The sequence below is a fragment of the Lissotriton helveticus genome, chromosome 5_1 (genome assembly GCF_964261635.1).
Source record: "Lissotriton helveticus chromosome 5_1, aLisHel1.1, whole genome shotgun sequence".
In the NCBI taxonomy this organism is placed as follows: Eukaryota; Metazoa; Chordata; class Amphibia; order Caudata; family Salamandridae; genus Lissotriton; species Lissotriton helveticus.
The window spans coordinates 1,053,333,485-1,053,345,876 of NC_136065.1; the positions used below are offsets into that span (position 1 = coordinate 1,053,333,485).

General features: G+C 45.8%; 1 protein-coding gene across 1 annotated transcript in view; it reads left to right on the plus strand.

Annotated features, from left to right (window-relative positions):
- SLIT1 (slit guidance ligand 1) overlaps window positions 1-12,392 on the plus strand; it is an 899,254-nt gene that overhangs the window by 864,649 nt on the left and 22,213 nt on the right. The window contains exon 34 of the mRNA XM_078643589.1: window positions 2,853-3,007. Within this exon, the coding sequence (XP_078499715.1) occupies window positions 2,853-3,007 (155 nt within the window). The remainder of the gene's footprint in view (window positions 1-2,852; window positions 3,008-12,392) is intronic.

Sequence of the window (12,392 nt, forward strand, 5' to 3'; positions counted from 1 at the left end):
TAGTTTGGTCTGCCCTGTTCCCATGATGCACTGGGCCAGGGACAGACTAATTTGCATATAGCCAGGTTCTGAGCTGGGATGGGTCAGTGAGCTAAATAACGGTGATGGATCAAGCCCTGATCTTTGGACTGGGTAAGAGTGGTCTGCTTAATTCAGACACTCTGTTCATCACCACCCCCTTTTCTGAATCACTGCTGAATAGTGGGGCTGCAGCGCTGAGGGTGAGGGGAATGTGGCACTGCACCGCTTTATATATTGGCTCTTGCACTCGATACCTTTCCATTGTTGTAATTACTTCACACTGTTTGCTTTAGAATTTCTTATACTCGACACATTGCGGGGCACAGCTAGACAAATTCAAAGCTAGAGAAATAAGACAACAAATCGTATTTAGAAAAATCAAAATTTCAAAAATTTTGGAGAACTAATTAAACCTAGCAAAAATTAAACACTGCAAGCAACTGTTTTTTAAATAATCAGTTTGACACCATTTTTCTGAATAGAAGAAGTTCTGGAATGTTACTTAATGCGGGAATCCCAGTTGGGTGGTTTTCAGCCTAATATTTCCCCCTGCCGTGGAGCTACCTATATGTTGGACGTTGGTAACTCTAGGGGTAGGAAATATTCCAGATACGTGTAATAAGTGTTTTCTGCATCGATTCCCAAATGTTTTTCTCATAGTTTCATCCAGAGAATCTAGTTATTTTCAGCAGCCAAACTCTCCAGGTAAAACATCACACCCTGTGTATATGTATTGAAGGTTCGCAACTGTTTGCAGATGTTTATTTGATCCTGGTTGATTGATGGTGAAGATGCCTTGGGATGCCCACACATTATCGGCTTGATAATTGGCAAGATTTAACAAACAATTGTTTCCAGCTATTGGCATTGTAAATGACAATGCCATTTATTTATAGGTTTTCAAAACCAACACATAAATAAAAATATTGTCATTTACAATGCCAATAGCTCTAACTTTTACAAAGGCGAAACCGTTGCATTGTAAATGCTTGTCATTCATTGTGTGTTATCGTGTTTGGCTTGCTGTAAAGATATAGAAGACATGTAGTTGCAATGCTGGTATTGCCTCAACACTGAGACAAAGACTATTAGTCCACTGGTGATGAAGACTGCATGTGCTTCTTTCATTCTGATAAACCTCACCTCAACTTGGCCTTGATACATTCACTAACCCCTATCCTTTGCTTATCAAACCTAGTTATCTCTTACCACCCCAGTAATTTTACAAATGTGAGCCACAGCCGATTTTCAGGTTGCCACTAGGTGTCTAATCCAAAATGAACTAACTGTCCTCACTGGAGTGAAAAATGATTTCAGCCAGGCTCCAGGAAACATAGGGTTCAGATTTACATAGCCCTTGCAACACTTTTGCACCGCTGTTGCGTCACTTTATTAACACAGCGGCGACATAAAAAATGCAGCCAATTTACAATGTGATGCATCTAGGGAGATGCGTCAGGTTGTAAAGCCCTGCATCACATTATAACTGCGCCAGGTATAATGTTTGCAGGGTGGGCGTTCCCACGCAGGAAAGCCTCCTAAAAGTGATGCAGTGAAATCTACAAGATTTCATTGCGCCACTTCTAGGACTCCACTGCGTCAAAGCGATATGCCTGCTTGAAGCAGGCGTAAGGAGAGATGCAGTGTATTGGGAATAAGCCACCGCGTGCATTGATGGAGGTGCGTCGTGCTTGCGACACAACTCCAGCAATGCATGACTTTTTCGCCAACAGATTTGTCAGAATTTCTGACGCATCTGTCAATCCTTGTACCATGGTGCGCTGTATTGTAAATACAGAACATTCATGATGGCGCAAGGGTTTCGCAGGCTGGCGCAGGGAAACTGACCCATCTCTACAGATGCGTCAGTTTCTTGTAAATCTGCCCCCGAAACTCCATAGTCCTAGCCTAAAAAAAAACACGATCTGGTCCTACTAAATATTTTGACTACTGCTTCTATATATATGTATTTATTTACCATTGGTACTTGCTCATACTGATGAACAAACGGTGAAGCAGCTATATTGGCTGGAAGGGAGGCATTGAAGGAGAAAGAACTGAGGAGTTCTCTATTGGGGAAGGGAAGGTGGGCAGAACGGTAACTACAAGTCACCTATGAAAGTTTTAAGTAAAAAAAACAAAGCTTACAGTTTCTTTTATTGAGTTCCGGTCTTAAAAACATAATCATATTGCAGGACTCTGCCAACAATGTCATGAAGATTAAAATAGCTTACGGAAAAATGTTTAGATCACCGCCTTAACTATTAACAGAACGCCACTGGAGTTTTTGATAGCTTGTTCTCATCATTTTTTAGCTCTTCGGCATCAGAGTTTTGATCCAGAAGGCTGGCAGTTGGTTGCTGTCCTAGAGAGTGGGTTGTACATCTAGGGTGTCCTTGCCCGGATTGTTGGGGCAACAATGTAAACTGATTAAAGTTGCTACTTAATTGTCATGTTGTCACCCTTTAATTCATTACACAACGAGATTGTCTTGAAAAGTAACCTAAGCAATAGTTTAGGTATTACCTATGCCTCTTGATGTATACTCAATAAATTTATCAGAAAATGTAATTTAATTGGTGGCTTATATTTTATTGATCTTGTGAGGCATCCACAAGAACTGTACATGACTACACAAAATGTAGGATTCCTTATGATTTGACCAGGTGATTTATAACCTATTTCATTTGAAATAATACTTTCTTTGCTTTCCTCCTGGTTGACTTTGTTCTGGCATTACTTTGACTCCCCACTCCTTCCCTAAGTTTGTACATATCTTTTAAGCTGTGCTAGCAGAGGAGTCATGATGCCTCTGAATTCTTGTCTTCCAGTGCAGAGACAATCAATGACGGCCAGTTCCACACAGTAGAGCTGGTCACCTTTGACCAGATGGTGAATCTTTCCATCGATGGAGGAGCCCCTATGACGATGGATAATTTTGGAAAACATTATACCTTGAACAGTGATGCCCCACTCTATGTTGGTGGTAAGTTTTGTGACTTTAGATAATAAACGGAATACTGAACAGTCCAGGACACAATTTACTCACAAGTCACTGTCAATCCGTACTCAGTACTGAATGCATATACGAATATTGCATTGCTGGCAACTTTTTGGAAAACAACTGGATTATAGGAGGATTATTTTAGTTGGTGTATGCTCCCTGGCACAATATGTCGTTATTTGTCTTTTGAGCCATATTGCACATTCTGCCCTTAATGGTTAGAAGGTTCTAATAGCATTATAGTCACATCGCCAATGGCTATACATGTTGTTATATGCTGTTCTCCTAGTTATTGGCCCACACTTGAAACACAAGCCTAAAATTCAGGAAGGTGGAGCATTGTGATTGTTTACTAGCCCTTGGCAACTTCACTGTATGCCACACAAAGTATATCAACCCTACCCGTGCAGCTTATCATAGAGTGAGGCTTTTATTACATACTGAAAATCCCCTGAACAAACTATACTGTCAATTGTTTTTTTTTTTTAAAATCATTTTTATTGGCATTTTCAACAAATAACAGTACATTGGTATCTTTTGTGAATGTAGCATAACATCCATTATTTATACATCTTGTCATGGATTACAGTAACATCTAAATACAAGTCACACCCGGTATTGTCATACAGGATGCAATTTTTATAGAATGGTAGGCAGGGTTAGATATGAGCCCATGCATGGTAGTCAATAGGCCGTGCCTATGGTAGGGTGATCGCTCTCAACTTCAGCCCTGTGTATTAAATGGTTCTATATGCCAGCCAATGGTTTAAACTGGAGAATCGGGGTAATATAACTGGAGGTACACCGTGTCTAATGTTTAATCACCTAAGAAGAGTCGCCTAGTTACCACTGTCTGGTTAGGTCTCATGTCTCGCCTGCGTGGGCGGGATGTCGGCAATATCATAGGGAGAATGCTGCGTGCACTGTCCAGCTCCGATTCCCTGTCTGGACCCATTCGAGGCTTTCTCCCCAGAGGGACCCTTCAGAGAGTCCCGGGGGCATGGTTGTGTGGCAGGGGGACGGTTTTCCTGGGACCCTGACTCGTCCGAGGTTTCTTGCACAAAGGAGTGAAGTAAAATAGCCCACAACATGGATATAGGGTGTTTGCGTGTTCCCTTAACTTCTTAGGACTGAAGTACCTCCTCCTCTGCTGCTCCTCGTTTTTTGACTAATCCCACCCATGCCGCTAATGGGGGTCCATCTGGTGCCTTCCAATGCATTGCTATGCATCTTTTAGCTAGCAGGAGCGCCAGGGACTCAAAGCGCGTTTCCACTTTCCTATTCTTGTGCTGCTTGCAAATGCCTAGCGCACAGGCCTGCCAGGTGTGAATACCTGATAGCCCTGTGACTGAGCGAAGGGTGGCGTGGATCGTGACCCAGTAAGTATCGAGTGCTGGACAATCCCAAAACATGTGGTGAAATGAGGCATTGGGTTCAGGGCATCTGGAGCATGTAAAAGACCCATGTGGATAGTATTGCTGGAGCTACTCAGGGGTAAGGTATGTGCGGTGCAGTATGTGCAGTTGTATGTTTTTAAAACGGCAGGGAATTCCAAGACGCAGGCCCATTCTTTGTCGGGAAGCTGTCTGCAGCATTCAGTTTCGCATTGTTCCCGAAGGGGCTCCAGGGTAAGTGGGTTGAGGGCTCGTAATGCTTTGTATATCCAGATAACCAGATGCCGTCCCGGTCCCATCTGTAGCAGTGTGTGAAGCACCGGGTGTGTGGAAGGTTCAGTGTCTATCGTGTGCAATGCCTTGCGGCAGTCATCAAGAAACTGCAGATGCAGGAGGAATTGCCCTCTGGGGAGCTCCCATCCTACCGCCAATTCCGTGAATGGCTGCAGTTGCTCATTGAGGTATAGCGACATTACTTCCGTCAATGTTTGGTCTGTCCATGGTCTAAATACCCGCTCTGTATAGTGTGCCCAACCCCTAGGGAATCCCACCAGCGGCAGGGCAGGAGAATACAGGGGCAATGTGTGGTTCAGTCAATGCACCCGGGTCAAGCAAGCGTGCGCTACTGTCAACTGAAGGGGCCTGTCCCGGAGCGGTGCTGCTCCTGGCAACAGCATGCGCTGTATGGTCGGTGTCTGGACCCGTCCTGTGGCTCTAGTCAACTCCCCCACGGCCCGGTCCGCAGTCCAATGGGATACCCATTGCAGCTGGGCGGCGGGGAAATATGCCTCAAAGGAGGGGGCTCCTAATCCTCCCTGATCCAGCGGCAGCTACAGTTTAGCTAGTGCAATCCGTCGACGTCCGGACCCCCAGATAAGGGTCCCTAGGAGTGCGTCTAGTTCTCGGAAAAAGGAGCACGGGGGAAATACTGTTAATTGTTTATTTTTCTTTTATGCATGCTAAATTTAAACCTTGGTCTGGTCTAACATAACATCCGAATACCATAAGTGACAGGTAAGCATCCATCTAACTGATCTGTGTTGGCCGATCCTCACATGATCCCATTTCAGTTCAGTTCAGTTCATACGTCTTTATTTTCGAAATATTTCATCATAAAAGACAGGCGAAAACACACAATACACAACCTAAAGCAGCATTATTCTACTAAAAACATACAAGGCCCTAAAATACATAACAAATTTCATCACACAAGGGACTAAAAAGGATGCAAGAAACATTTTGTGGGGAAATAAATACGATAGTTAAAACTAGATTAAATAACATTTGAAAGACGTATACAAAGTTAAAATTACTAATCTTAATAATTCATCATTTTAATTTAAGAATTGAGGTGCCTCGCTCTGATTATCCACATCCAGCCTAGAAACTTAGCTACTCCCACTGACACAGGCTCTGCGGTGTTAGTCAACAGGAACCGTAGCGCCTCCCTACTCTCTCTAGTACCCAGCCTGATACAGATTGGCTTTAACCATTTGCGACGTGGCACCTGGTAAGCGGGACAAGCGAATAAAACATGACCTATTGTTTCCTGTCTCTCAATACACCAGGGGCAGGACTCACCAGACCGTCCGCTCCATTTACTTGTGAATGATCTCAAAGGTAATGACCCGACCCTAAACTGGTGATACAATTTTCTATCCAGACTCTTGAGGATTACATCCCAATAATCTTCTAGTAAGGGATCGATTTTGTGGGCCAAAAACCTACCAGTCAGGGAACCAGATGCTGACTGAACTACTAGTTGAAATCTTATTGTCGCCCAGTATAATTCTTTAAATTCTTTTTTTGAAGGAAAAGAGTTTGACCCTGGAAACAACCATAGCTGACTCAGACCCATCTTCTCCAATAGAGATTTCACTGTTCGGAACCATGGAATATTGCCCGAACCAATAATTGATCTTAGGTCTGAGATTCCATTAGTAAAAGGGGCAAGTTCCGGTGTTGACCAGATGCGCCGCCAAAGGGCTATCATCCTAAACCGAGCTACATCGTCGATTGCATTACAACCCAGATCGAGTAGCAAAGGTTTCATCGGAGTTGATTTTGGTAGGCCAACCAGATTACGAAGAAACTTGTTTTCAATTCTTGCCAAAGACGAGACATCAGAAAAACCCCAAAGATCTGCCCCGTACAATATAGAGGAGCATATTTTTGCATTATAAATTTTAAGTGCGGGCGCTATCCTCTTGGTAAGGGAGGTGAGTTGCTCCTTGATTAAGCACCCCGTTAAATGGGCAAGTTTTAGGCAGAGTGCGTCAAGCTGTGGTTTCCAACTGAGCTTATTTCCTAAAATAACCCCTAAATAGGTCATAGCCTCAACTTGCTCCAACTCGGTATCATTCATTCTGATGTGCCCCATCTGTAGCTTATCTTTGGTAAAGACCATGAATTTGGTCTTACTTACGTTTACCACAAGGTCATTCAGCCCACAAAATTCCTCAAACTTTTTGACTGCCAATTGTAAACCCTTCTGGGACTTTGACAGGATAAGAGTATCATCTGCAAAGATGAGGAGGGGAAATTTGAAGCCACCCAGGGAGGGGGCATCAGTTGGAGTATCAAAAATGCTGTACGACTCGATTTATGAATAGCAAAAACAGGGTTGGTGCCAAAACACACCCTTGGCGGACTCTGCGAGTCACTGGAAATTGCGCGGAGACCTGCCCCTGCAAACCCCACCTTACCTGCGCTAAGTTATCTTCATGAAATCTGATGACCAGATCCAGAAGGTCGTGCGGCATACCCATTTGTCCTAGTGCAGCCCATAGTTTTTCTCTGTGGACAAGATCGAAGGCTGAATTAAGGTCAACAAAAGCTGCGAATATTGTCCCACCCCCCAATAACACCACCTTCCAAAATATCATAATAAATCTGAAAACCTGATCTATAGTGCTTATACTTGATCTAAAACCCGCCTGCATGGGGGACAAAATGTTCTCATCAGTCATCCAGTCCTGAATCTTGGCCAACACCATCCTGGCTATGATTTTTTGCAGCGCATCTATAAGGCTGATGGGCCGATAGTTCCCCGGGGCTGAACGATCCCCCTTTTTGAAAATAGGCAGGATTTCAGCCCCTTTCCAGGACCTCGGTAAATTTGCCCCTTGAGCTATGGCATTTGCTAAGATGGTAATATACGGTACCCAGTTTAGCTGGTCATATTTAAATAAATCGGCTGGGATACAATCCCTGCCTGGAGCTTTGCCAGCTTGAACCTGTCCCAGTGCCATCTCAGCATCTTTATTGGTAAACACTAAAGAATTACTATGTGGAGGTAGTAACTGGGGGAGGGCAACTGACAGACCACCAGTTGCCAATTCAGGAGCTCTAAATTGGGAAGCGAAATGTACAACCCAATCCTCCGCCGCAACAAAGTTCGCCGGGACTTGGGAGTCCATACACACCCCCCACCTCAGGACTTGCCAAAACTTGGCCTGGTTGTTAGACCTAACCGCCTCATATAAGTCTTGCCAGCGACTGTCTTCCCAATCTCTCTTGGCCACCCGTTGTACCTTCTTATATGCATGCCTGGTCAGCTTAATTTCTTGTCTTTCTCTTGACTTAACAGCTTTAACCAAAGTACTATGAGCCTGACGGCAAGATTTGTTATACCATTTACTTGCAGGTTTAGGCATGGAGAGTTTCCCCGGAATCAAGGCCTAGGTAAAGAAAACTTTCATGTTTTGAAAAAGCTGATCATGCAAAGGGCCTATATGTATGGCAATGTCTGATGCACTACCCAGAGCCTTAATAGCACTCAGAGTTGATGAGACTTCGGCTGTGACCCTTTGTAAAGTAACCGGGTCATCTATAACCCTGCCCCACCGAACCCTTCTTGTATCATTTGTTAAGAGGGCCTCAGCTGTAATGCACTCCCTAGCTCTAGGGCATCCTATCTTACTGCCCAACTTTAAGCTTAAAGCCAGAGGGTTATGGTCGCTCTTTGGGCGATCCAAGACCTGCATATCGTCCATGAGCGACCAGTACTCGATTCTAATAAGAAAATAGTCAAAACGGCTTGTACTGGTGCCATTATCAAAGGTTGCTCGCCCTGCCTTGTCTGAACGGGAGCGACCATTCGCAGCTTTCATGCCCCCCTCAAGGCAGAACCCTGTCCACTGTAGTGCCGCATCAGTACCCTTTTTAATTATATCAAGTTCTAAGTGTGGCACTTCCCAAATAACATCTTCCTCCGCATAAATGTCTTCACCGTCCCTCAGTAAAGGTTCGAAGGTGCAATTAAGATCACCACCTTTGACTACGAACTTATCCCTCCCAATGTTATTTAGGAGGAAGTCCAAATCGTCAATAATTCTTGGGCTCCGCCCACCAGGAAGGCCACGGGCATAGATGTTAACAATAAAGACCTCCTGGTTGTTTTCACTGGTAAGATTTAACCCAAGTATATCCGGGTTTTGAACAACCACTTCTTTATGACTAAGGGTAACCCATATTGTAAGGCCACTCGATGGTCTACCTCTAGCTCCCCGAATGGCGGGTTTCATATAGTTAAGGTAACCGAGCCGGAATATAGGGTCTGGAGCCAAGCTTTCTTGAAATAGAATGATATCGTAGGCATCTATGAAATCATTCCATTCGTCAGATGCTAATTTGCTTCTCAGGCCTGCAATGTTCCAAGAAATTATTTTAAGTGGGGTATCTTGTAGACCCGGAGGGCATAGGTCTCTCACCACTAGAGCCTTAGGGTCATTAATAGGTGGAACTTCAACAGGCTGCCCAGCCACTTTTATAACTACCTCAACAGACTCCTCCTGCTCTACCCTTAAAGATTCACCATTTCCGCCTATATTCAGATCTAAGGACGTTGGCCCAGTACTGTGAAGCATATTATGTGTGGGTCAATCGACTCCATCCAGGCCCAACAGGGGTTCAAAGCGATTATACAGAGGAGGCATACTTTCTACCCAATCAGGATATCTATTAACTGTTGGTCTCCTCCTTAACGGAATTCGCTGATAGTAAGCAGGGTCATTCTTCCACTGGGGGTAAAAATAGTTCAGACTTAAAGATTGAATTTCACCCACCCTGCCACACTTGGGATCTCTACAAACAAAGTCCACCACCCAGGGGTCCCTAAAATTAATTATAACACAGTCCCCCTCCAGGTCCTTCTCACCATTTCCCACCCAGCTGGTTCTCCTACCATTAAGGATCTCTGTGCGAGAGCCCCGAGGTAGGGTTCTATGCTTATCGAGCCAATAGATTACCTTATTCTTCAATTCCCTTTCTGATTCCATTTGACCCTCCATGAGAAAGGGAACTCCCACAAGAATGATCGTGTAGGGGGCTGACTCGGGTGGTAGGCAAATTTGTGGGAAACGTTGGTACGTAACCACCTTCTCCACTAAGCGCTTTCCACCCAACTGACTGCCTACAACTTTAGCACGAGCAACATGCTGCACCTGAGACCCTTGTCCTTCCCCTGGAACACTACCCTTACTAGGGATCAAGGAATTTTTAACGATTGGGACTTTCGTTACCCCAGGGAGGCCTGACCTAGAATTACTTCTAGTTGGAATAACTGGAGCAATGGGGTTAGCCACCCCGGCACTACCACTAGCCCCTATTACTGGTGCTTCTAAAGGTACGGCACTTAGAAAGCCAGGCGTTTCCCCTATTTTATCTAATTTACAAGAGTTCTCCATGACTAATTTTTCTATTTGGTCCATTTTGGAGTTAATTAACCTAGTTCGCTCTAAAAGAGGTATCAATAGTGATTTAAAGAGGATTTCGATTCTGCCCAATAGACCTTCTTCTACGGTACAGTTAGAGAGCTCCTCATTTGGAGGGTTGGCAGCCACCAAAGGACTGTGTAACGGTATATCCGTGGATGATGTTGTTTTTGTCTTCTTATTGTTTTTATTGACCAAACCCCCCCCCCCCCCCGCTTCTCACCCACCCTTTTCCTTTTACACATTTTTTTTATTTCTGGCTGTAACTGGTGTCTTAGGTTTAGGGGAAGGAGTAATAAGAGCAGGGGAATTATCACTCAACGCGGTATTGTCCAACATTACAGCACGTGGAGAGCTTGAAATGTCGAGAACAAGGCCAGCCAGGTTTGTATTCGAGCTATGGCCTGAACGTAGCACTGGGGTTTGGACCGCACTATGTACCGGGGAAGCTACTCGCCCACTTGGACCAAGAGAAGAACGTCTACCTGTAATCAAATCCAAAGATAGACGTTTCTCCTCCGTGAGAGCTATTTCTTTCTCCAGGATAGTGGATGCCGGTATGAAGAATTGGTCCAGAGTACCCGTAGCCACCCCTCTAGAGGTTGCTACTTGGACTACTCTTTCCTTCCCAGAGCGCAGAGCCATATTGCTGGGACACTAAGCTGACTCAAAACCAAACATGTACAATGAGGGGACAGCAATAGCGAATAACCTATGTAGGGAATACCATACAAAAAATGTCAGAAAGGTGGCCCGGCCCGGCCTCAGTCGACCTCGGACGGCCACAGACGGCCCGCCCTCTGCCCGGGCTCAGCCCGGCGACCGCTCGCGCGCGTCCCGCGACGCGGGACAAGCGCAGGGTCTTTAAGCGCCTCCGGGCGCGGAAGTGCGGGTGGTGGGCGGGGCATTCCCGCAGAGTGCTCTGGTCAATGTGGTTCCCCCGCACTGCGGCCGCTAGGTTGGTAGGTCGCGGCGGCGGGGGGGACTGTCAGGCGATGGCGCACTCACGGCGCAGAGACCAAAGCGGGGCCGAGGAGCAAGGTTCCTCCTATCAACCCGAGGCTTCCAGGTAAGCGTTGGGAATGCTAAAATTGCAAAAGTTCTCCCGCTCCCCCGGACAAGCGCAGGATCTTTAAGCGCCTCCGGGCGCGGAAGTGCAGGTGGTTGGCGGGGCAGTCCCGCAGAGTGCTCTGGTCAATGTGGTCCCCCCGCACTGCGGCCGCTAGGTTGGTAGGTCGTGGCAGCGGGGGGACTGTCAGGCGATGGCGCACTCACGGCGCAGAGACCAGCGAAAAGAGCGGGGCCGAGGAGCAAGGTTCCTTCTGTCAACCCGAGGCTTCCAGGTAAGCGTCGGGAATGCTAAAAGTGCAAAAGTTCTCCCGCTCCCCCGGACAAGCGCAGGATCTTTAAGCGCCTCCGGGCGCGGAAGTGCAGGTGGTGGGCGGGGCAGTCCCGCAGAGTGCTCTGGTCAATGTGGTCCCCCTGCACTGCGGCCGCTAGGTTGGTAGGTCGCGGCGGCGGGGGGGGGACTGTCAGGCGATGGCGCACTCAAGGCACAGAGACCAGCGAAAAGAGCGGGGCCGAGGAGCAAGGTTCCTCCTGTCAACCCGAGGCTTCCAGGTAAGCGTTGGGAATGCTAAAAGTGCAAAAGATCCCATTTCACAAAACACAACTCCATTTTCTTCTTCCTGCATATTAAGAAGGAAAGTATAACAAGAGTAAATTACCCTTAACTTCAGAATGGTTTAAAAGATATAATTTTGTGGGCAACGGGTTGACACCCAGAAGAACAACATTTTGTTGTTGCGGCTAAGTTATCAAGAGCAAAGGCAAGAGATTTCTTTTGTCTAAATTGGCAAACCTGGAAATCACACCAGGGAAAATAAAAATCAGACTTTGATTGAGTCACATGATCCAGCACAGAAATTATGAACCACTAGCTGAGGGCATTTTGGGGGTATTACATTTTCTGCTCTATACATAGGAATTTTTTCATGGACATCCCTTTTGAAGGGATGTCCATCATTGCACATAAAAGAAAAAAAGCTACTCACAGATCTGAACTATTTCACTACCTCTATTTACTCACCAGATTGCACTTCAAAAATCTGAGTGTGCTGGCTTTCTCCCTGCAAGAGAGGCCTCTGTAGAAAAGTATCACTGATTCCATATGGAGCTACATTTTCATGTTATGAATTCAGTGTGGCTGATAACAGCAGGTAATAACCGTGTTTTATGTAGGGGTGGGGGATAAAGTAC